Source organism: Epinephelus fuscoguttatus, linkage group LG11 (assembly GCF_011397635.1).
Source record: "Epinephelus fuscoguttatus linkage group LG11, E.fuscoguttatus.final_Chr_v1".
Taxonomy (NCBI): domain Eukaryota; kingdom Metazoa; phylum Chordata; class Actinopteri; order Perciformes; family Serranidae; genus Epinephelus; species Epinephelus fuscoguttatus.
This window is the reverse complement of record NC_064762.1, coordinates 25,419,587-25,441,844: the sequence shown is the minus strand read 5'-3', so window position 1 is coordinate 25,441,844 and position 22,258 is coordinate 25,419,587. Positions and strand designations below refer to the sequence as shown.

Genomic DNA, 22,258 nt, shown 5'->3' with positions numbered 1-22,258 from the left:
TTCACTTTTTTCACATCTTATGTTGCATGCCAAAACCAACTGAATTCATCTTTTTCATCTCATCCACACTTAATACCCCATAAAGACAAAGCAAATTCTTTGCAAATTTATTAAAAAGGAAAAAAAAAGAAATATCACATGGACAAAAGTATTCAGGCCCTTTGACACTTTAAACTTAGCTCAGGTGCCTTCTGTTACCTTTGATCATATCTCAGGTGTTTCTGCACCTTGACTGGAGTCCACCTGGGATTAATTCAACTGATTGGACATGACCTAGAGAGGGACACACCTGTCTATATAAAGGCCTCACAGCTCACAATCAGAGCACTAACTGAACCATGAGGTTGAAGAAACTGCTGATCTCACAGACATGAATTTAAACGATTTTAGCATGAAGTTGCAACTTAACAAAATGAAAAGTGAAGGGGTCAGAGTATTTTCTGAATGCACTTCATTTCACATGAAACACAACTTGTGATACGAGGGGCAAAAGATCTAATATAAGTCTAGTGTTTCCTTGTCCAAGCACACTCTTGACTTGCTTTACTTTGAAGCTTTGACATCACATTTCATCACAAGCAGAAAATGTGATATTCAAAATGAATATAATGCATCTATGCTGTTTCAAACACTGGGAACAGGAAGCTCTTTGCTAACACAGGACTCCCTCTGATTTATCTTGAGTTGGGCAATATAAAAATCTTACAACATCAGTTAGTTGGATGAATATTTCCCAGCTGCCTGAGTGTCTCAGGCAGGAGTCTCTCAGTCACTGCCAAATCTGTCCGATCCCTATCTGAGTGTCTAGCCTTTACTCTGAATCCATCCTATCTCCTCTACAAACACACACAGATACCAAAGACACTCCATGGAATAGGAAGAGGAACAAAGAGACTCAGACCTGAACTGAAGGGGAGTCGACAGGTTCCTGAAATTAGACCGGCTGTTTGCTTTGTATTTAAATATAAAATCAGTAAAAACATATCTTCAGTATTGTTCAGTGTTACCTATAATGAGCTCTTCATCTCCAGAAAGAAATATACCTGGTTGAACACAGTAAACTGATGCTGGTACTATGAAGTCATTGCCTTGTGTCTTTATGTCGTGTTTGTATTTCTAAAGTAACACTCACAGGTTTGCAGCTGAACAATATATGTCTGTAACTACTCACCAGTGAGAACAAAAGCCTCCATCTTGTCCTTAAATGGCTGCAGGTTTTCTTCAGGAGAATCGGAGCAAACGTTTTGTACATCTTTCTCACATCCTGAGGGGAAGAAAAAGAAACAAGAATGGTTCAGAAAATGGAGAAATGCACTTCACTTTTCTTTTTATGTAAAATTTAAATGTTTTAGAACAGACAAAGTGTTGTTGTGGAGGAAAGAGAAAATGTGGGAACACCACCTTACTTAAGAATCCTAGTGTGTTATTTCCATGGCCTAGGAAAGTTCAATCAATATTTATGAACTTGAGCTACTCTCTTAAAGCCAGGAACCAAAGAGGCACGTCTCAAACTTGTGATGTCATCAAGTATAAAGTCTGGAGCTGTTCCATAGACAATGAATGTGAGCCTGGTTTTGTGGACCCACAGAATGTTTGTCTTTTTTATACCCAAATGAGCTTTATTCTACTGTAGTGTTCTCAGTTCTGAAACAGAAAATGTACCCACATACTCTGAACATTCACCTGGGTGCTCTCAGTGTGATGAAGAACTCCCAGCTGGTGGGTCGACTTCCAAAAAGTGGGTTGTGGGTCCAGTCTGAATGGACCCACAACCCACTTTTGGTAATGGTAATGTCATGGTTTCCTGCTGTAGAGTGAGTGACTAACAGCTGCCTGACAAGAGACAGCAAACTAGCTTGGCAACATGGCCAAACACAGGTATGATGCTGAATATATTAAGCTGTGTGGACCTTGAACTAATGACTAAGGAGACATCTGGGCCCCATGGCTGTACCAGTTGGGAACCACTGATCTAGAACATCTTCCCCAATTCATTGTCTGTGGAGCAGTTTGCCAGGTAATGGTAGTGGTTTTGGCAGCACTGGGGACCTCAGAGCCATGGTCAAAGGCCCCACCGTTGATCGAACTTGGCTCTGACCTGTTGAGGCATGGACACAGGATCCATAGAGTACTGGCACGGGTCCTTGATCGAACTGGGATCTGAAAGTTAGAGGCCAGGTCGGTGCCTTGAGCTCTTTGTCATGTTCCTTGGGCCATTCCTGAGCAGTCTTTGCAGTGTGACATGGTGCACTGTCCTGCTGTGGGTGGGCACTGCCATTGGGGAGTACTGTTGCCATGAGGGGTGTACTAGCTCTTAAATGGTGTTTTGGTGGGTGGTGCATGTTACAAGGCATCCACATGAATGCAATGACCCAAGGTTTAACACTGCATTGTAACAAGATGATCGATGATCAAGTTGATCACATTTCGATCACATTTGATCAGATTTAATTGGGGACCTACTCAAATGACCACCTGTGGGTCCACTACAGTGGAAACCAAAGTCAGCATCACTGAAAAAGATCCTATTTGGTGAAGCACAGTTTAGTCCACAGTATTTTGCAGCTTTAACCAATAAATTGAGCATAGCGTTAGTTCAGGCAGGACATGATGTCAAGCTCAACTCACAGCCCAGCTACATCAGCTGATCTCAAACAGCCAGTCAACTGATGGAGCAGCTGATTGGTAGAAGGGAGTCAGCTGATAGATCACATGATTCCTCTCTATCCCACCAATGAGAAAATCTTATTCAGGGTGCCCTATTTAAATTGCTCTGGCCTGCCTACTGTTGCTGCTTCCTCTGCAAGCCGCTTTGCAACCTGCCTCCACCCCAGCTCCTCCTTTTCATGCTGTGTCATTGATGCTGGCTCTGTTCTGTTCCTGGGGGTCTTTGCTGCTGCTCTCCCTGCCTTAGGCTTTACATGTAGGCACATGGAAGGGCAGGGAGGTTTGCTCCCTCTGCCTCAGGCTTTCCTCGTTTGCACGTGGAAGGGCAGAGAGGTGTGCTCTCTCCACCTTAGGCTTTCCATGTAGGCACATGGAAGGGCAGAGAGGTGTGCTCTCTCCACCTTAGGCTTTCTGCATAAGCATGAGGAAAGGCAGAGAGGCCCCAGAACAGAGCTATACCAACAAATATAATACTGCAAATGGAAATATAGTTTTTTTGACTAACGTGGTCCTGACTGAACTGCAATATGATGAATGGAAAGAGAGACAGAGAGAGTTCTGAGTCAAACTAGCTCCACCTGTGCCCCAGCATGAGGTTATCAGCACCACTTCCTTTTTAGATATCACTTATTGAGATTTACCCAGAGATGGCGACGGCAAAGTCCCTCTCTGCCTCCCTCTCTCTGTCTCTCTCTTCCTCTGCCAGTCTGCGGCTCCATGTTGCTCTGCATCCAATCAGTGGATCAGAGGAGCCAGTCTGCGGAGCCAGTCATAATAGAGGCTGCAGAGGGAGCCGAGACCCTGCACCCCACCACCACCGCCACCACCCTGACGCTCGATCAACATCTCCCAGATAAGATTACAAAAGAATACTGTTTTCATTCAGGATTTGTGTAAACTGTGGAGGCGGGTATCTCTCTCTCTCCTTTTTTTTCTTTTGTCTGCCTTTTGTGTCTGACAGAAGTTTGCTTATTTCAGACTGAAGAGGGTTATAGACCTTCACATAAACAAAGCCGACTGATGTGGAGTGTGGTGCTTTCAGATGTGAGGGTGAAGCAGTGATTTGGTTTCATGGTGAGATTTCATGGTATGTTTAGACCAGTCACCATCAATCAGCAATATCATATAAAACACTGGCTACAGTGCATTAGAGTAAGCAGAAAGGCTTCAGGAAGGAAACTTAACAGCTTCTCAAGCTATATTTTGCATTATATTAGCCAAAAATGTACCAAGTAACTTGCTTCAAAAGCAGAAAAATGAAGACAGATCTTCACCTAAGCCAATTCCAAAGCAATTCCAAGTAAATTACAAAATTAGGCAAAATTTGAAGAGCAAAGGGAACGAAAATGATACTGGGGAAAAAAGCTAGCCAGTTTAGTCACAACAGTGATTGTTTTGAAGGATTTGGTCCTATTTAAATGAGTGAGGCACAAGGGGCAAAAGGGTTGTATGAAGTCCCTTAACCAATCATAGGTGTACTTTGGGCATAACATGTCCCATTTCCTTTACTGCTATTTAAACGGTGGAAATGGTAAATTGGAGAATCGAGAGGTTTTCTGCTGAAATTAATTTAGTAAAAGCGGTAATGTCCCTGCAGCAAATACTGTGGGACATTTAAGCATCAAAATTAAAAACAGTAGTTACAAACTTGACAGAGGAAACAATATTAAACTGTAAGCTTTTGAAATAACCAGTGAAGTTATGCTGTTCCTCGTGTGTAAATGCACACAGCGTTTCTCTTAATGAGGAGTCAGAGTTGCAGAGCAGCTCTGCACTCGGCTATGTTCATCTTTTCGAGAATGATATCAATATTTTCCTCATTACTGATGTGTTATTTCATCCACCTTCAACCAATTAGTGCATGTGTGTAACGAGCAGAGTGTATGCACGTTGTGATCTTACTGTCTGAATAATATGCCCTTTGAATAGCAGGAAAATGCTGCGCCATTCCCACTTCCTTCAACAGTCAGCACGGATGACTGAAGAGAAACTAATCTCCCTTTAACTGTGTTGGGAAACATACCAACCAAACAGAAACACAGGGAGAGTGAGGAACAACAGAACCAGGCATGAGGGTGGTTCAAACAGACAGAACAAAAGGTACCTGCGGCGGGACGATCCAGATTGCACGGTGGTTTGGGTAGACAGGCCGATAAGACAAAGCTGTGTTGAGAGGTAAAGAAAACTATCTGCGGCACACATCTGGGGGCCACACTGGAGCCTGGGCGATATAGCCCAGCAGGTTAAGGATCCGTGCATCTCTGCAGAGGTCCATGCAGAGATACTAGAGATACAGGAGGTCTGGAGATTACATAAGTGGGAAGCTATGGTCTCCCTACGCTGGCGACAGGGGCACAAAGGCACAATGATGCGAGATCTGATGGGCATGAGGATTAGAAGCTGGATCTGAAAGGCGCCAGGCCTGTATCAGCAGCAAGACTAGTCTCTGAATACACGCACGGTGACATGCAGGCAAATACACTCGTATACGTAGGGCTAAAACAATGCACTGACTCACAATCGTGCACATGTAAGCGTAAGCATTGTCCTCAACGTGACTTTAGCTGGCTGGCCCTGCTGAATGGCGTCATATGGGCACACTTAGAGAGAGAAGAGAACAGGCTAGAAGGATAAGAAAGACGAGAGGAAATCTTTTGTTCTGGGGCTTTAGCTAACTAAAGTTTGGTAAAAGAAGCAGGCCTTTGGCCCATAAGTGTAAACAGTTACTGAGTGGCTGGTGGTGAGTTGTGGAGGGGTAGGGGGTGTCTGAAGAAAAACAATGCCAGACTGGGCTGAGGTTTCGTCTGTGGGAACCTCTTAAAATCAGAGTGATAGAGTTACACAGCCTGGCTGAGGTTTTCAAACAAAAACACACAACAAAATGACCGCAAAGCGAGACTATTCCTGTCACCCAGTCACATGGGCGCTGAAGCTCAAAGTGGAACCAGTGTTTTGGAGATTATCATCCAATATCATAAACTGAGAGGGGGAGAAGATGATTGGCATTCATTCCTCCTGAGAAGGAACTGGAATAGATAAAGGTCGCAGTAGTGATGTCACATACTTGTCAGATCTCGTCCGAGCTGTCTCAGGTCTCTGTTGAGGTCATCAAACTTGACCTGTGCTGCCAGGAAGACGTCCTGAGGTTCAGGAAGTGGGAAGATGCTCTTGTCTGTGCCGGCATTCTGTTGGGATACATTCAAAACACAGCAATTAAATCAGGAACTGATGACTGAACTGGTTCTTTGGGCAATTTTAGTTTCGACAATACTGTGTCAGAGTCAAACAGACAAGACAATACACGAACACCTAGTCAACATAGAAAAGGTGTACAATTGTCAGTGGATAATTTATTTAACAGGATTTCAAATCTTTTTGATGGCGGATCCCAAAATAGGCTTTAAAACTCATTTTGTGTTGCATTTATTGGTTTTAAAAGCACAATCAACCATTTTCCCTCCGTGAATTTGATAAATACACAAAATGGTCAAATGCATCAGCTTCATGGAGTAAAACACACAAAGGAATAACAATGTCAGCTAGAGAAGCACAGTCGAGTGCAGATCTCCGCTCGGTGCCAGCAATCTGACTTCAGTCACTGGAGCTGATTGCAGCCACTCTACACAGCGCACGCTGCGCCCAGTGGAATTGTCCCTTCCAGCTCCCTTACTGTCAAGATGGTGGCAAAGATATCAAAAATGTTCTGTATTTGACTCTCGTATTGTGCCTAACTTTAGTTGATTATAACAAAGGATATGGAATTCATCAGCAGATGCTCCAGTTCAAAATGACACCAACCTTTTCTACGAATTTCAGTTTAACAGCCACGATGAAGGTCAAAATATGACCTGCAATAGACAAAGGGCTTGATGACTTCCAGAAATGCCTTTTGCTCTATGCTTTTGCTACATGACTTTGCTGAGGTTCCAACCGGGGAATCGGGGTGAGGAGTCTGCAGTCAGTGATGAACAAAACAGGTTTTTTAATAACTATGAATCATCACAACCACAAGAGTCCTTGAGCAAAGTCATAAATATGTACAGAAAGTATTAGGTTGATTGGTCAAGTGATATACCAGATTAGCTGAGGACAGACAGATACACACACTCACACTCACACACGCAGACATACTAAGCCCAGCCAGGGACTTTTAAGTCAATTTGACATGGTGGCCTTAATGTGTAATTACATCTTCTGGGTCCATCAGGTGATGCTATAAAGACTTCTTCCCAAAGACTTTCATTGTGAAAGAGACATCTGTGAATCAGTGGATAATCTTTGAGCATTACACCCCAATGAAATGACTTGTTTCACTTACAGGCTATGATTCATGTGGTCCAATAACATTTTGAATGTATAGAACAGCCGCACTATTAAATCATACTATGGTAAATTAATGGATGGACTTGCACTTGTATAGCGCCTTTCTAGTCTTCCAACCACTCAAAGCGCTTTTACACTACATGTCACACTCACCCATTCACACACACACATTCATACACTGGTGGCTGAGGCTACCATACAAAGTGCCACCTCAGTTAGACATTCACACACACTCACACACTGATGACACAGCCATTGGGAGCAAATTGTCCAAGGATACTAAGACGTGTGGAATTAAGGAGCCGAGATCAAACCGCCAATCTTCTGATTAGTGGCCGACATGCTCTACCTCCTGAGCCACAGCCACCACCTTCCCCATTAGAGTTAGCAGGCTCTGGTGTGCCTGCTATTTAGGCTCAATGTTGGGCGAGCAGAGAAGATCTGGATAATTTTACACACAGAAGTCGGCCTAATATTTTTTGACCTAATGTGCCAATGAGCAATTTGATAGGAATGAACGAGGCTTAGCCTTAGATACTGCATCTCTTTATAAGTCCATGACACACACGACCAAACACATTCTCCTCAAGGTTTAAGCCTGATGGAGATAATAAGAGAGCAACTAATACCTTATCCACATTGTGCAGGTAGTACGACACCACGTAGTCCACCAGGCTGATACGATTGTCCTAAGAAGAAAAGCAGGAGACGCATCAAAACTGGTTCAGTACACAAGTGAAAACCTTTGTGTGCAGGCTAAAAGCCCACTGTCATATCGCAGTGCCTTAATTTTTAAAATGTATTTTCTCTATAAAGATTGCATGCAAGCTGTTGGTGAGAACACTGAGAGTGACAAAACAAATCTAGTTTCTATGTGTTGAGAAAAATGTTGGACTCATTTAGTTCACTTTACTTGTATTCCCATGGGATCATAGCAATGAATGTGTTTTATGGACTTCTCCACACAGACTGTGGCCTACCAGGCTACATAATGTCACCCTGTGATTGGTGGAGGCGGTTAGGTCTGAGCTGTAAAAGGATCTGCCACCTCCTCTGCAGGTTGAACATAAATCAAAGATGTGGCAATAAGATGCTCTTTTTTTAATGGAGATATAAATGCAACATTTTCTAGCATTAGGTATCAGGTCTACGGAAATGAAACTACATATCATTTAATGCAGATGCATCAATAACTACAAGAATTTACATAGCATTTCTGATTGTGTTGCCATTACTATGGAAAGCATGATAACTATAGGATAAGTTATTTGCTCACTTATGATAGAAAATGTAATATTTCTCTACAAAAACTAGTTTTTAATGTTCTTAACGTCACAACCCCTGAGTTCATAGGAACCACTACAGTCTTCCATCAGGTATCATGGTCTTACTCTGCTCTTCACATCCTTCAGTTTGGGTAGAATCTCCAAGCCGAAGCCGTCGGCCTGACCTCTGGTCCTGTTGCCTCCGTTCATGTGGTTCCCCAGAGCCAACACCAGTCCCATCACATCCCTCACACCTTCGTTCTCCAGCAGAATCTCAAAACAGGAAACACACAAAGGATTGTCTACATACAGCTGACACCTCAGATCCTCCACGTTCCACATCTCCAAGCACATATAAATACACTTTATAACACATGAGAATTACAAAGAAGGAAGAGGAAGGAAAAGTAGGAAAAGGTACATAGTGATTGTAAATCTTAACATTTAAAAACTTTTAATTAACATTCTCAGGTTGATCCAACTGTGATCAGACAGAACAAGAAGACACATTAAATCCTGTTGTATTTGCACCTAAAATAGCCTGACATCTTTTTACTGAACCACAGGGAGTCAGACATGCATCCTCTAGGTGCTGCTTAAGGAGAAATGATCAGTGAAATGCATGTACAGTGTATACAGCAGACAACTTGTGAGGATATTGGAGATAATTAAAGACACAGATACAGACATATGTCAACAGTGCATTGATCTATTATGTTAACAAAGGTGACATGTAGCAGGATGCTGTCAGGTGATTTTGTTCCTACCTTACACACAGATGAAACAGTATTGAGCTTGCGTTGGATGGATGCGATTCCATCGGTGAAGGTCGCCTGGAAGATGATGCAGTGAGCTCTGCCTGCAAAGTCTGGGATCTGAGACAGCTCATACAGGAACCTGGAGCAAACACACATCAACAGTAAGTGGACACACACACACACAGAAGAGCATACATACAATTGGTCTCTAAACTGTTGCAGATGAGATACTGACTGTTCGGGTTTGTCCAGCAGTTTGACGTCCTCTTCCTCTGACGTCTCGTAGTGTTTCTTGATTCTCTCCAGTTCCTCTGGCTGTGCTCTCTGACACATTGACAATGAAATATATTATAAGAAATTCATAAACGTACAGTTGAACTTGTGCAGTAAAGAGCGCTGTCACACCTACATTTTCATACAGGGCTTCAATGGTCTCCAAGTCCACCACAGAGTGATCCACTGCCAGGACAGCTGGTGGTGGGAAAGCAAAAAAGCAAACATGTCAAATTGTATTTGGAGATAAAACAGTAATAGGACACATACAAAACATCCAGAAAATAAAAGAAAAATCAAAAGAGGCAAAGAGAGAGCTGCAGATCTCCAGAGGAACATGGACACAGCCCTCTAACTGAGGAACAGTGTCCGCACTTTTGGCAGTTTGGGATTAGCAGTGCAGATCAGCTGTGTGTGACTGTCTTACTGGCATTGTTTTAGCCTTTAATCCTATTTTATATGATGCCAGGGTTAAAGTTACAAACAAGGGTGATGTTCAGGGAGCTGCGGTTACCTGAATGTCTACACAGGAGTGCATTCAATGGCAGACTCATTCCCCCAAGATGCACCACAGGAAGTCATTCCTACAGGTTACCATCAACCTGTGCAACTCCTCCCTCAGAATGTCAGCTGCTTTGAGATAGTAGAGTGGCATTTGGACCTATTGCATTTATAAGTCATAATTATCTATTGGGTGCTATAGTTTAACTGTGACAATATTCTGTGCAGTTATTGAATTACTGCAATATTTTTCATGTCTTGAGTGTGTATATTAGTTCAATACACAATGCACATAACTGCACACATGTCTTGTGTTGACTCTAACTCTATTGTTGATTTATTCTACTGATGTGTATGTTGTAGTTACATTTTCACACTTGTGAAAATAATGTACATTTCATTTCTACATTATGTTGTCTTTTTTGCTTTATATTTACACACTTAATTTCATACTCTTATTCTTACTTTTTGTAATTCTCTATTCTTTACATCGGAGCGACTGTAATGAATTATAATTTCCCCGCAGGGATCAATAAATTATTACAGATGAAGGCTGCAGTGGCTGCGACATACAGCTGGTTCTGTGATTTAGTGTAATACTTTAATTTTGTGTGATCGATATGACGATGTTGGTTTGATAACACATGCTTTGAGGTTTTAATAGTGATTCTAATGGAAGTCTAAAAGCTGTTTCAGAGGCTTTCCCACCATGACAAGAATAAGTATCTGGAGGGAAACACTGAAAAAAGTTGGGGGGAAACTGGTGCATGTAAATGAAAAATTTAATATCGCTCCATAGCTATCAGTAGCTCCAGCAGCGATTATACTGAAATACTTCTGTTCCTGTGTTCAAACACCTTATTTAGGAAAAAATTGTATTCAGTAAAATACTTAAAAGATAGAGGAAATACACTTCGACGCACGCTGCTTCGTAGCAACACAACTGTATGAATAAAGCCCTCCATGACTCACCTTGTTGTATGTCCTTCATCTCCAGGTGAAGGCTGGATATGAGGATGCCTACGGCCTGAGAGCGCTTCCCGTCCAGCAGCTTAATGATCTGACACACGCACACACACACACACACACACACACACACACACACACACACACACACACAGTTTACCATGACAACCTCACCACTACAAACCATTAGTGAGTCATTAGTGGAGGGTTTACTGTGGCAAACACAGTCCTGTTATGCTTCACCCGCATTTGTAACCTCAGGTTTGAACAAATGACATCTTCTTTTTTTCTTTTTCTATAATGGTAATAATAGTTCTTGTTGTCTCTCAGATATTTCAACATTTTTTTTGTCTTTTTATGTTGTACTTTGCCTCTGAGGCACTAAAAAACATAACCCTGTAACACTGGTGCCCTTTCTGCCTGCAAATGCATCATCAGAATTTGGGAGGAAATGTGTGCACAGACACACAAACAGTGGAAAAATATGCTTCCAGTGTAAAGAGAGTAAATAAATCACAGCTGTGAGTGGAATATAAACCCCTTAATCAAAGGAAGACATGAGCTCAAACATGGGGGATTCTTTACTGTCTCCACTGTAAATATCTTTTAACTGTGTCTCAATCTACTTTATAATGCTCTGTTATCTACAGTAACACTCATCTGTAGACTCAATGGCATCAACCCCCTCTAGTGGACATGTTGCAAATATTTAATTTTATGTTACCTTCCTGGTCTTGGCTTTCTTCACGTAAGCCTCTGACAGCGGCTTCCTCTTGGTGTGTGTGATGGTTTTGGCGAACAGATCCTCAAACTCGCTGGTGTTAATTATATCTGGTTCCTCTAAAATGTTCCACAGAGTGTTGTTCCTGAGGGAGAGAGAACATAATCAGTCTCTGTTTTGATCTGTTACACTTTTATAAAATCTACTGAAAGAGTGGAAACAAAAAAGAGTGGATCAGAGTTGAAAGATGAATCGGTTTGTTTGCTGATATTAGGCCAATAAAGAAGAGCTTAACAAAGCTGTTAGTTTGACTCTATATATAAAACTAAGACTAAGGAGTTGTTTCAGTGATGAGTGAGTTGATATTTTTGGTAGATTCTACGTGATTATAAAAGACTATGTGTGTTTGAGTTCAACGAAGAGATTTAGCGTAGGGCTGCAACTAATGATAATTTTAATTATCAATAAATTTGCTGATAATAATTGATTCTTGTAGACTTGATCATTTGTTTAATATACAAAGTGCGAAAAAAAATGGAAAAATGGCCATCACTATTTCTTAGAGCCCAAGGCATTGTTATTATAGTTTTGTGTTTTTCATTACAGTATACTGTATTTTTATTTTGTTTTTAATTCTTGTTTTCAAATCAGGTTGGTTTTAGTTAGTTTTCTTTGCTCATTTCAGTTTAGTTTTTATTCTTTAAAAATATTTAGTTTAGTTTATATTAGTTTCAGAGTAATTTTTGAAATTATGATATACTGTAGGGGTTATTTGTCAAGCGCAAGATTTTCAGAAGTTCAGAATAGATAATATATACAAAAAAACCTTTTCCCTTTTCAAAAACATTTTTTATGACAGACATGTAGACATTAAAATCTCAATATACATATTTAACAATGCCTCCTGATGCTTTTTGTGTTGAAAGATTTAACCAAAGTGACAAGGACCAAAGCTAAAGAGATTCTCTGTATATTCTTTATTTTATATAGCTAGTTTAGTTATAGTTAGTTTTGTAAGTACACTGTCATTTCAGTCGGTTTTCTTTTTTTAAAGTCCAGTTTTTATTTTTATTTCAGTTAACTGTTTTTGTTGTTTTTTCACGTAGAGTTTTAGTTTTTAGTTTTAGTTAACAAAAATAACCTTGGCCAGAGGTGACATGTTCGACATTTTGTTTTGTCTGACCAGCAGTCAAAACCCCAAAGATATTCAGTTTATTATGATATGAAACGATACAAAAACAATTAATTGTCAAACAGAAGAGCAGAAACTACAGAATTTTGGGCATTTGTGCTTGAAAAATGACGAAAACAATGAATCAGTATGAATCATTAAAGTAGTTGCAGATAAATACAGTGATGATTGTCTAAATACTTATTGAGATACATTTTCATCCTCTTCATGATGTTCTTATTGGATGTGAACCTACTTGTTTTCCTTGATCTGGATTCTGGTCCAGTAAAGAGGCTTCATGGGTCGGGAAGGCTCCACGATTGGTTTCCTATGAGGTGTTTCAATAAAGAAACCCCCAACTGGAGGAGGAGGTGGTGGGGGAGCCAAGCCTGGTGTAAATGGAGGAGGAGGTGGTGGCGGCGGTGGAGGTGGTGGTGGAGGGCCATTTGATGGCTGCATGTGGTTTATGGACGAAGACAAACATGGTGGGGGCGGAGGAGGAGGTGGAGGAGGAGGCAGGTTGTCTGTTTTGGTTGTCTGAAAGGGAGCAGGTGCTTGCTCTGATGGAGGCAGTGTGGCTCCAGGTGGAGGAAGAGTTTGGGATGGGTGGCCATGTGATGAGGAGGAAGTATCGTCTCTCTGTGTGGCCAGGCTTTGGCTGATAGAGGCCAGGTCCAGCTTTTTGGGGGTCACCTTCTGCTGCTGAGGGCTGGTGCAGGCTCTTCCCGTACCTTCTCCATCCTCAGGAGTCTTGACAAACGTCTCCCGGTCTGTCTGGATGCAGACTGTGCGGAAAGATTTTGGTAGAAAGTCGTCTGCAGTCGATACAGCGACATCTTTGAGTTCCCCACGAGGGCGGTTTCCAACCTGGGAGAGTTCGGCCTGCAGCTCGGCCAGAGTGAACTCTAGATGGGCGACTTTTTCCTCATTCTTCACCCTCAGTCTGGACAGCTCCTGACCAAAGTCCTCCTGGAAATAATATTAAAGGAATACCATCAATTGTATGAAAGGCAAATAGCTAGAGTTTGCCTCTTTATTAGGAAATGGGTGCACACAACATACTGATACAGTCAATTAAAAATTCACTCATAACGTCCTGTATAGGCCCAGCTGAATACTGCCATAAAAATGTGTGGTTATCATCAAATCCCACGGCACACCTGGATCGGCATCATTTGATAAGCAGTGCTCCATACGGACCTGTAACTTCTCCAGCTCCTCTTTACATTCTCTCTTCAGCTGCAGCAGAGCGGCCTGGTGCTCTGAGAGGAAATAGAGCAGAAGAACATTTAACAACAGCTTCGTGTTCCTTCACCTACCACAAACAGATGTTCATTATTACAGCTGTGGTGCCCGAGAGCGCTCTCTGCACCACGATGGGTACATTGGTGTGGATGGCTAGACGAACAAATTGAGAGACACTTGAGAGCTGTGACTGATTCTGCATGACAAATCAAATTCTTGTTTTACCACTGCAGGAGGCTGAGGGATGTCTGAGGGTGTGGTGACAATACAACCCTTGACCACACGATGGCAGTAGAGCCTCACGTGTAAGAGCAGTGTGCAGACTGGCACTCAGCTCTCTGGCATCTTGGACAAACTGTTTAAGCAAACATTTATCTGCTAATGGATGACTGCACCTATTGAAGGGTCAGTCATAAAGTGTATTTACTGTCCCGACTGTATTCACAGGAAGTGTATTTGTGGGTCTGTACACATGGAGCACACAGTTTATCCCTGCTCAAACAATCCTTAATAAACCTTCTGTCTGTCTTCTACAGGTGGACACTTTCTCATATTAGGTGGGATCATTTTAACTTTGAGAACTCATCCCAAGGAAGCAGAATCATTTTCAAAAGGCAATCCTGCCTTTTATAAGCTGTGAATGATGTTTGCGGTGTTGTCTACCAGCTGTGACTTAAAATAGTGTTTGACCTTCTTTTGTCCTTTAAAGCAGATAATAGATTTGTGACTGACAACTTATTTACCTTTACCAGCACCCTATAGTCTGATGCAAGTCAAAATAAAAGCACCAACACATTCTCATTCCAACCTTTTGCTGCTTGGTCATGGACTATCCACGTCTACATATGACGTGCAAGGTACCCTAGGTGTGTCTGTTGTTGATGTTCTGGGACATGTGTCAACTTCAGCCTGTTAAATGCTTTGTGTCTTTTTAAAATACACTTCCGGTCTTTCAAAATAAACATACAACATAAACACTACGAATTGACATTTTTTTTACCTTCAACAACAAACACACATGGTTACGTTTAGCCAACACGCATGTGGTTAGGTTTGGGCAACAAAAGCACGTGGTTAGGTTTAGAAAAATATAACAGGGTTGGACTTCACATTCGTACATGAAGTGAACACTGGCCTCCCAGGTGAAAGTCTGAGACTGTTGGAACAATCCATCACCCCTCCTACCTGCCCTGCATGGACTTCCCCCCCCTTAACTTATATTGTTGTCCAGCTGCAAATCCCCCTGACACCTTCAGGCACTATTACACACTGATGGTGCCCATCCACATATTATGCTGATGTGAAAGGATTACTTTTTTCATCAGTGTCTGATGCAGAAGTCACTGCCCCAGCGCCAGTATTCGACGACTTTGGAATGGGACCAGTTTGAAAGCGCAGATCACTGTTTAGAGATTTCTGAGGAGACTGGTCTGTAGCGTTAGGCCTTTGGAGAGGCTCTCGCTTGTGATAGAATGAGATGTAAACGTTAGAGGGCGTCGTCCACGATTGAGCTGTAATGTTAGCTAGCTCAGTGATGTTTGGTGAGTTAGCAGTAGATGCACGATTCCTCCGTGCAGTGACTCGGTTGGCGGGTTTAGTTCAGTAAAGAGAAATAGTTCCTACTGCTCACAACAAGGTCTGTGGATTATCTTGAGTAACCGGATCATGATCTCTGGTCAGAGACATTGCTGTTGAGTTTTCCAAATGTATTTCTTTGGCGCTTTGAGCACCACAAGCTGAGAGCCATCTAGTTTCATTATACTGGAGAGAAGGCAAACATCTCTACAGCCGATATCCCCAACACTCTGCAACACACACCAACAAAATCTAGACTGATAAATGGCACTACAGGTAAGAGGAAAAGGAGTTTTTGATTTTGGGGTGAACTGTCCCTTTATGATTGTCAAAAACTACACAGCTTTGTGCAACAGATGACTTCAGAGGTCTGCAGAAAGCATAAGTCTATGTTTGTGAAACTGGCCCATGAAACCTGTTTGGCTTCTATGTGACCTTCTCGCATATGCAACAAATACTCACTAGAAACTAACTGTTAAAATCACAAGAAATGCACTTTAATCTTTATTTAACCTTTATCTAAAGTCAGTATGTGTGTAATTTTCATGTGATAATTGTATTTTTCAAGTTATTCTGGTGGTACACACTGAGTGGCCACTTAAAGTACAATGGTACAGTCTACTGCAATCCAACACAACAGCTCAGCCATAAATATACTTTTATTTCAGATTTTGACACTGTTATAGAGGAGTTAATTCAATTATGTGTTTTAGCATTGAGGTCTCTGTGATGGTGTTGTACTGGACCGGAATTTTAAGTTGTACAACTAGTGGCAAAAAGTCCCATTGGGATTTTAAAAAATGAAATAAAATATTAATGGTTTGCCTAAAGGCATCAGAGTTTGTGCCACATGCACCCAGTGCACAGTCCAGTAAATCCCTTCACTTATTGAAGGTGTTGGAGTCTAACAGACTGGTTCACTGTGGACACACACAGGGTGGAGTTGTGTTTACCAAAGCAGTAAACCTTGATATTAAATCCATCACATGATATCACAGAGCAAACACTCCTACTCCTTCTACTGAAAACTCAGAACACAGTGTTTAACATGGGCCTAATCAATCACTGTGCATTTTTATTGTTATCGTACGAAGTGGCAGTATATTTATTTTATTGATTTATTTTAGTCGAATTGTTCCCTAATTTCCACTGTTTTTTAACCTTGATGATTCTCTTTAACAGCTCAAAACACATACTTAAAGGGAGAGTTCACCCAAATCAAAACTATATATTTTTCCTCTTACCTGCAGTGCTATATATCAGTCTAGATTGCTTTGGTGCAAGTTGCAGAGTGTTGGAGGTATCAGCAACTCTATATGAGCACCACAAGCTGAGTGCCATCTAATTCCATTTTATGTGAGAGAAGGCAGACATCTCTACACCTGATATCTTTAAGGTTTAAGAAAAGACGCATGGTGACAGCATATCTTAAATTGATTCAAAGTTCACTGGGTTTAACACGATTCAGAACACTGAACTTCTACAAGAAAGTCCTGTGTTTGTTTGATCAGTCCACCAGCCCAGCCTGCCTAAAACAGACTTCTGCTCTTGTACTTCTTTACTCCCATCAGTGCTTTGGTCATGTGATTGCAGCCCTCCTGATTACATGAGCTATACACAAATTACTGGCTCATGATTACATGGGTTTTATACAAATTCTGGTGCATTATCATAAGTATACATACCAACAGTACATGAGAACAGTCTGGAGAAAAACTATGTGTATTTGATTTTGGGGATGTCAGTATCACCCTCTTACTGATATTTCTGCTACTAAATACTTTAGGACTGTTCCTAATATTTGCGAGATTTGGAAATGATGACATATCAGCTACCATCGATGACACATTACATCTGTTTGGGGTCTCACAGACTGCTGTTAAACATATTAAATGCATTCATGTACAGTACTGACTACAGCACTTCTCCACCCAAATCCCAAATCCCCAGATTAAGCATGTAAATACGTTCTAAATTTGTATTTTCCATCATCCCTACAGTCTTAGATCCAGTCATTGTCTTTCCTTTAAAGGCAGTGGCTGGTAAAGGAGTCTGCTTTATTACAGTCTTGGCAGGTGTGACTCAGCCTGGACTCCCTCATCTCTCGAATCAGTTTTAAATAAAAGTTAACAGAAGTCTCTAATGCAATCTGTTCTTGCTACAAGGTGTAACAAGTCTGGCACGCCTCAATACCTTTTTGTTTGAATGTATTGTTCATTATCTGTGTATATTTAACTTCTTTTGATGCATGAACAGTAGCTCTGTACCATTTATGATGTATTGTTGTGTATTTTATTGTTTTATGTTTTAAAATAACTTTGCTGCATTCTTGACCAGGACATTATTGAACTAAGACTTAATCGGAAATGTTTTTTATCTGGTTAAATGAAGCTTAAATAAATAAATATTATGAGTCTATCTGTATTTCATTGGGGTCTTAATGACCCAAAATATAAGTAGTGTCACACTATAGGATAACATACTCTACATTTCTTCATCAGTTATTGACTTTTTGCCAAACAAAGGAATACAGTGGGGCAATATAGTTGTTCACAGAAAGCCTGTGTAACATGTAAAACATTAAATATTTCCTTGTTTTGTGTGATAACAAAACTTAATGCTGACTTCCATATTTTGTCACCTTTATAAAATATGCAAGCTCAGTTTGTAGTAAAGGGAAAATGTTCACCTTTAAAGGTACAGTGTGTAAGATTTAAGGGGGAATTAGTGGCATCTAGTGGTCAGGATTGAAAATGGCAGCTAGCTTAAACTTTATAGTTAGAATTCCTTTAGTGTTTATTATTCAGGAGGTTTTTAGTAGGAGTTAAATTATCTGCAGAGGTCTTTTTCTCTCAATAACAAACAAACCAGGTGATTAAACCCTGTAAAAAGCAGGTTCATGGTCCAAAATCAGTGTTTCTCTGACACTGTTCAGTATGTTGAAGATGAGCTGCTAGCCCAGCACCCGCACCCGTGTTCACCTTTTTTCTCTGATGACTTAGGATCCAGACTAAGTGCTATGATAGGCAACTGGACTTCCTTGAGATTCTTGAAGACATTTCACCTCTCATCCAAGACGCTTCCTCAGTTCTAAAGTTAGAACCCAAAAACCTCCTGAACATCTGTATCTTAAGATGTCAGTGAAGTTTCTCAGTCATCCAGGTCATGGTAATCCCAAGTGTTTTCGTAACATTAGAATGAGCCGTTTATATCTACTAAGGGAGCAGCACCTTCTCCACGGAGATTGCCATGTTGCACCCGCCATGTTTCTACAGTATCCCAGAAGGGACAAACCAAACACTGGCTTTAGAGTAAAAACACTGAATATAACAGTTCCATGTTCAAAAATCTGTGTTTTTCTGACGCTCTCATTGCAGAAGAGCTGCTAAATCCGACAGCCAATGCTAAAATGTAAAACCCTGCAAACCCAAATGGCCTTATCTAAAGACAGTGATAGGTTTGTCAGTTCTGGGCTACTGTAGAAACATGGTGGGTGCAAACTCTGTGGAAGAAGTGCCACTCCCTTTGTACATATAAACAGCTCATTCTAAGGTAACGAAAACTCAACAATCCTTATTTTCAGGTGATACTACACTGAAAAAAGCATGCTTATTATATTATATTCCATTTCTGCCATTGTATCCCCCTAAATCCTACACACTGGACCTTTAAATACTTACTTTTAATGAGGTTAGAGAAAAAGAGATAATATTTTGAACACATACAGCACAGGAGTCTGGGAGCCCAAACAATGTGGTTGGAAGAGCCAATATTTTATGACAGATTCAGAGATGTGTATATATTTGTTAGTACCTGCTTCTGTATACTTCAGCCCAACCTTCTCCTCTTTAAGTGGCGGCCAGACGGCCTGTAGGCGACCAGGAGTTCTTTCCTCTCCCTCTCCTGGGGTGGATGCTTCTGACTGGAAGGAGAAGAAAAAGTGACAACAGATTTATAACAGAATCAAGAGAGCTTCTTTACACACAGGACAGTATTTCCAGTCATGACTCTGGTAAAGCTAGTCAATGCTCGGTCTTGATTCATGCACAATTCGTACTTTTCCATCAGATGAGTCTTTCTTCTCTGGTGTCTTATTGGAGGTTCTTTCAAAAAGTGCTTTGAGCACATCTTTATCTGCTCTTATCTTCTTCCTCACTGCCTCCAGGTCCACCTTCTCTGCTGGGTCCCTCTTCAAAGGCTTTGGGGTGAAAAAGGCTTTGAAGGCATCGAACGCTGCCTCTGCGCTTGACACAGACGGTTTTGTCGGCTCAGATAAAACCTCTGCATCCTCCTCTGTTTCAGGTTCTTTCCTCTCATCCTCTTGAATCTCTTCAGTCACATCCTTTTCATTCTCACCCTTGTCTTCCTCAGCCTCCTTCGGCTCCTCTTTCTCATCTCCTTTCTTTTCCCGGTTCAGGAACTGGGAGATCTGGTCCAGGAAGCTCCCCTGAACTTTCGCATCCCCCTGCCTCTCAGGGAAGATCTCCCTCTTCGCTCCTTGAGAAGAAGGTTTGATCTGAGCCACGGTGTCATGCTCGGGCCCGACCACCCCTTTCCTCAGGACCCTCAGGCCACTGAAGAGGGCTGGGAGCTGGATCTGCTTGTCGGTGGGGGAGCCTGGGGAGAAGGTGGCTCGGGTGAAGGTGGATCCAGGTGGTGGGTTATTGGCTGCAGATGTTATGATAATATTAGTGCCTTTTGGGCTGGGAGGGTGGTGTGTTTGGGTGGTAGAGACTGGAAACACATCTTGTTTCTCTTCTTCATCTTCGCTGTCCTCTTCTGCACCTTTCTCCTCTTCATTTTGTAAGCAGGAAGGGACAACTGGCTCCAATGTTGGAGTTGGTTCATCCTCAACTGCAGGTCTTGTCCGAGTCACCGTTATCACCACATGTTTAATTTTAGATGGTGTACTTTTCATAGATTCCTGGCTGTAAATATTTTCCTCTCTTTCTCTCTGATTATCTTCCTCAGTGTCATCCTGCTCGACACTGACTTGTGCAACACAATCACAACCTGTATTTGTGCAGTCGTTGGAAACGTGTTGACATTCTTGCACAGATTCGTTCGAGGCCCATTCATGCAGCGAGTTCTGTAATATGTGACAGCCGTCTTTGCTGCAGTTGTTTGGCATCTTATTCTGCTTTTGATTTGTTGCGAAGGTCTCTTTCTCTGAGCCATTCTCAGCGTCTACAGCCACGCTTTGCTGCTCTGTTAGGTTGACATTATTCCTCTCCTCCTCTGTCATGTTTGAGTCATTTCCTGCCTCTCGTCTAATTATATGTCCCACTGAGTTAGAGGTCGTCCTCTGCTCTTCATGAGACAGTATTGCATACGATAAGGAGTCTCTGCTGTTTTTCAGAGCTTCTTCAAAACTCATGTCCCCATTTCTCTTTACATTAACACTCAGCTCTGTGTCTCCTGGCATTATGTCCTCATTCTCTTCCTCTGAGAGGTTCCTGAAAAATTTTAGGATGGCTTTTTGTTTCTCCATGGCTCACAAGTTGCTCATAAAGAAATTGCTGATGTCATCCAGAATGGAGGGAAGTTCTTGAAATGCTTTTCCAACAACGTCAACATCTTGACTACAATTTAGACTTTAGATTTGGCTGCAACATCTTATGCTGTCTTACATCAGAAAAATGCAGTCTAAGAAGGCGTAGTTGGTGCTCAGGCATCTGTATGGCATGCACTAATTTGCAAAACTGTTTCCAGGATCATGCAAGAAATGTTAAAGTCAATAAAGCCATATAACCAGTCAAGTCCGACCTGTTTTCGCTCCAGTTTGATGAAAAGAAATAGATTTATCCTTTCACCGCTACAACAGCTCCTGCATGTCTTACCGGAGAACTAAACTTCCAAACCTAAAACTGGAAGCAGCTGTTAGTCGCTCAATAACAGAAGAAAAATCCACAGAGTAATGGAAAAGTGAAGGTTTCCAAGCCTTGGCTCCATGGCTCTGCTGGCGAGAGTGACTCAGCTTAACCACAGCAAGAAGTCAGATCCAAGTCGTGCCTCCTTTTCCGTCCAGCTCCTCTACTGTAGTAGTGTACAGCGCTGCATCTTGGACGCCGTCCTGCAGATTGTCATAGTGTAATTGGAAGCAGATGGTGACTTCAGCCACTGTTTCTGAAAACACCCTGACAGATCCGTGAGCCGTGAGGCGAAGGAAGCCACCCAGGAACAGATGGAGGGACACCACACCCAGAGCAGAGGGAGGGTAAATAGGACTGCCAGGGATCACTTGTTAAATGTTATGGCCTGTAAATCAACAGTGACAGGGAGGTCTCTCAGCTCCCCTGTAGGCACTGAGCAACACCCGGCTAATCTGAGCGTCTTAGTGGGTCCGACCCCACCTACACTGCACTGTTAATCAGCTCACATGAAATCTAACATACACTGTGGAGACACTGGGAAGTTTTGTCAGAGTGCTGCTGGTGAAAATAAAAGTATGTGGCTCAGTGACAATGATATTAATTAAAATTTTTGTAATATTTTACATTTATTCGACTCCAGTCTGTGGCCCTTTGCTCCATGTCACTCCCTCTCTCTCTCCCCCTTTCACACTTGTCTGTCCTATCCATTAAAGGCTAAAAATGCCCAAAAAATAAATAATAATGAATAAATAAACAGCTTTTTGAAATAAAGTTACATATTCAAATTTCCGACACAGATCATAACAAAAGAGGATAATACTAGGTAATCTGAACAAACCTCACAAACCAAAAAAATCAATAAGCAAACAAATTCTCAAAAAAAGCCCAAAAACCCCCAAAATGCTGTCACCGTCAAGAAT

At 41.7% G+C, this 22,258-nt stretch overlaps 1 protein-coding gene across 2 annotated transcripts in view; it reads right to left on the bottom strand.

Annotated features, from left to right (window-relative positions):
• Nucleotides 1-22,258, bottom strand: part of fmn1 (formin 1) — a 41,272-nt gene that overhangs the window by 2,646 nt on the left and 16,368 nt on the right. Inside the window, exons 1-13 of one of the 2 annotated variants that reach the window (XM_049589542.1) lie at nucleotides 19,523-21,650; nucleotides 19,279-19,387; nucleotides 13,846-13,907; nucleotides 12,902-13,614; nucleotides 11,478-11,619; nucleotides 10,760-10,847; nucleotides 9,423-9,484; nucleotides 9,249-9,337; nucleotides 9,023-9,152; nucleotides 8,382-8,528; nucleotides 7,620-7,679; nucleotides 5,732-5,852; nucleotides 1,172-1,264 (exon numbers count right to left, since the gene is read on the bottom strand). In XM_049589542.1, coding sequence (XP_049445499.1) covers nucleotides 1,172-1,264; nucleotides 5,732-5,852; nucleotides 7,620-7,679; nucleotides 8,382-8,528; nucleotides 9,023-9,152; nucleotides 9,249-9,337; nucleotides 9,423-9,484; nucleotides 10,760-10,847; nucleotides 11,478-11,619; nucleotides 12,902-13,614; nucleotides 13,846-13,907; nucleotides 19,279-19,387; nucleotides 19,523-20,956 — 3,250 coding nt within the window. In that variant the 5' untranslated portion in view covers nucleotides 20,957-21,650. Of the gene's footprint in view, nucleotides 1-1,171; nucleotides 1,265-5,731; nucleotides 5,853-7,619; nucleotides 7,680-8,381; nucleotides 8,529-9,022; nucleotides 9,153-9,248; nucleotides 9,338-9,422; nucleotides 9,485-10,759; nucleotides 10,848-11,477; nucleotides 11,620-12,901; nucleotides 13,615-13,845; nucleotides 13,908-19,278; nucleotides 19,388-19,522; nucleotides 21,651-22,258 lie in introns of those variants that run through there. The other variant, XM_049589541.1, reaches the window with a different exon arrangement.